The 1,936-nt window shown below is 60.8% G+C and overlaps 1 protein-coding gene across 1 annotated transcript; it reads right to left on the reverse strand.

Moving 5' to 3' along the window:
- Window positions 1-150: 150 nt before the first annotated feature.
- LOC103584310 lies at window positions 151-1,785 on the reverse strand. Its single transcript, XM_008565370.1, has 4 exons — window positions 1,587-1,785; window positions 1,097-1,333; window positions 634-814; window positions 151-534 (listed from the first exon to the last, which is right to left on the reverse strand). The coding sequence occupies exons 1-4, from the start codon at window positions 1,783-1,785 to the stop codon at window positions 306-308; spliced, it is 846 nt and encodes a 281-aa protein (XP_008563592.1). The 3' UTR covers window positions 151-305.
- Window positions 1,786-1,936: the final 151 nt, after the last annotated feature.

Below are 1,936 nucleotides of genomic sequence, written 5' to 3' on the forward strand. Positions count from 1 at the left end.
AATTAAAAAAAAAAAAAAAAACATGGGGTGGGTTTGCCGTTTTCTTATTTTTGTGTGAAGACGACTAAAGCTGAGGTCCGATTTTGGCTGTGCTCGCTCGCTCACTGATTGGTAACATTTGGCAAATGAAACACAAGAAATCAAACGAAATGAAAGAGAGTGTCAGGATTTCCCACAATCCTATATGAATGTTTTCAGCATCACAGAGAATCACGAGGTCCCCAAAGAACGAATGGATCTTCCTCTCGGTTTCCGGGAGCACGGGGGTGAGTGCGGGTGGGCGCGGGGGGCAGCCGGCGCCGCGCTCAGAAGGAAAGCCAGGTCGCCAGAGCTGCCGAGAGGGCCACCAGCAGCACTGCGAGCGCCGGGAGCAGGGACCCCGCCGCCCCGTTGCCGCTGCCGCAGAGTTCGAATAAGCTGCCTTGGATGTTGAGGTTTTTGGATTCTTTTCTCAGTTTATCCCACAGATCTTTCGCCCCTTCCTGGCAATCCGTAAGGGCTGTGACCGTGCAGCTGTGGAAATCCTCCCAGTATCTGGCGAGGAACAGGACAAAACAGAAGAGGCAGGTTCACTTGGGGCTCCGGGAGGACCCCGGGCTGCGCCTCTCCCCTCGCGGGGCGCCCCCTCCCCACCTCCTCTCCACCGCCCTGGCGCCTGGGCCGCGCGAGGTCGGGACGCGGGGGACCTCGCCCACCCCCGGAGCCGCCGTCCGAGGACTGGGGCCACCCCCTCCTCTGTCTGGTTTCCCCTCCCGCTGCGTCGCGCTGGCACCTCGGCCTGCGCCAACAGATTGCTCGGCCTCCTCTGGGAAAGCTAGGAAAAAAGTGCTAAGCCTTGCAAGCTTCCGCCCATGAGTGCCTCCCAGCTTGCACGACGCGCGGCCCTCCCCCGGCTCTCACGGTCCCCTCCTCCGCCCCTCTGTCGCCCCCGCTCCTCGCCGCGGCACCCCCCCTTCGTCCTCATTCCCTCCCTGCACGCCACCCCTCTTCCTTTTGTTTCCCGTTCTCCCCATTTCCCGTCTCCTTCCCCTTCCCTTCCCCCGGCTCCTCCTCGGCACGCGTCCCCTCCCGCTTCGCTGTCCAGTCTCCGGCTCACGCTCGGCCCGGGGTCGCTGAGTGTCAGGGCCCGAGCCCTGGGGCCAGCTCTGCAGCCTTCTGCTTCTACAGACCTCGCTGCTCCAGGCCTGCGCGCTGGGTTCCTCCTCTTTCCTCCTCCGCAGTCTTTTCCGTGGACTTGGGTCCCTCGGGACCTCCTCGCCACGGCCTTCGAGGTGCAGCGCCTCGTCCCCAGGCCGGGACTGCAGGGCAGGCGCGGTGCCCACCCGCTCGCTCCCTGTCCCCCCGTTCCCGTCAGGTCCCGGAGCCCCGCGCCCAGCTTCCACTTCCTCCACCCAGGCTCAGCTCCTAGCCCCGCCCCCACAACCTTCCTCCAACCTGTCCTTTTTAATTGTCCCCCTTTCTTCTAAAAGCCCAAAATAGATCCCGAGACTAAATATAATCCCAACCCGTGATCGATTCCTGGGGCGCTGTCTCCTTTCGGAGCTGGGTCGATCTGCGTGTCTCGGTAACTCCGGGCTGGCTCCCACCTTGCCCGGGCCCTGAGCGCCACCAGGTCACCAGCGTCTGCCCTCCATGCAATTTGGTTGTAGTTTCTCCTCTTTCCCCTATCCGCTCGCTCGCCTGGATGGTGAGCACGTTGAAGGCAGGCACCACGTTTGATTTATCCTTGTTTCCACCCCCACCCCATCTCCTGGCCAATAATGAAGTGACAAACGTTTGTTGCATTGCCTTGAGCTCAGGTTGTTTTCTAATGATCCCCGCGAGTCTTTAATTTATGAGGACTGGGGGGTCCTAGGGAGCAGAGCTTCCAGGTTCCTCAATTTGTAATAAATAGCAAGACTTAGAAACACCAGGAGGCCCAGAGCACAGCTGTCCC

Source organism: Galeopterus variegatus, unplaced genomic scaffold, assembly GCF_000696425.1.
Source record: "Galeopterus variegatus unplaced genomic scaffold, G_variegatus-3.0.2 Scaffold49729, whole genome shotgun sequence".
Taxonomy (NCBI): Eukaryota; Metazoa; Chordata; class Mammalia; order Dermoptera; family Cynocephalidae; genus Galeopterus; species Galeopterus variegatus.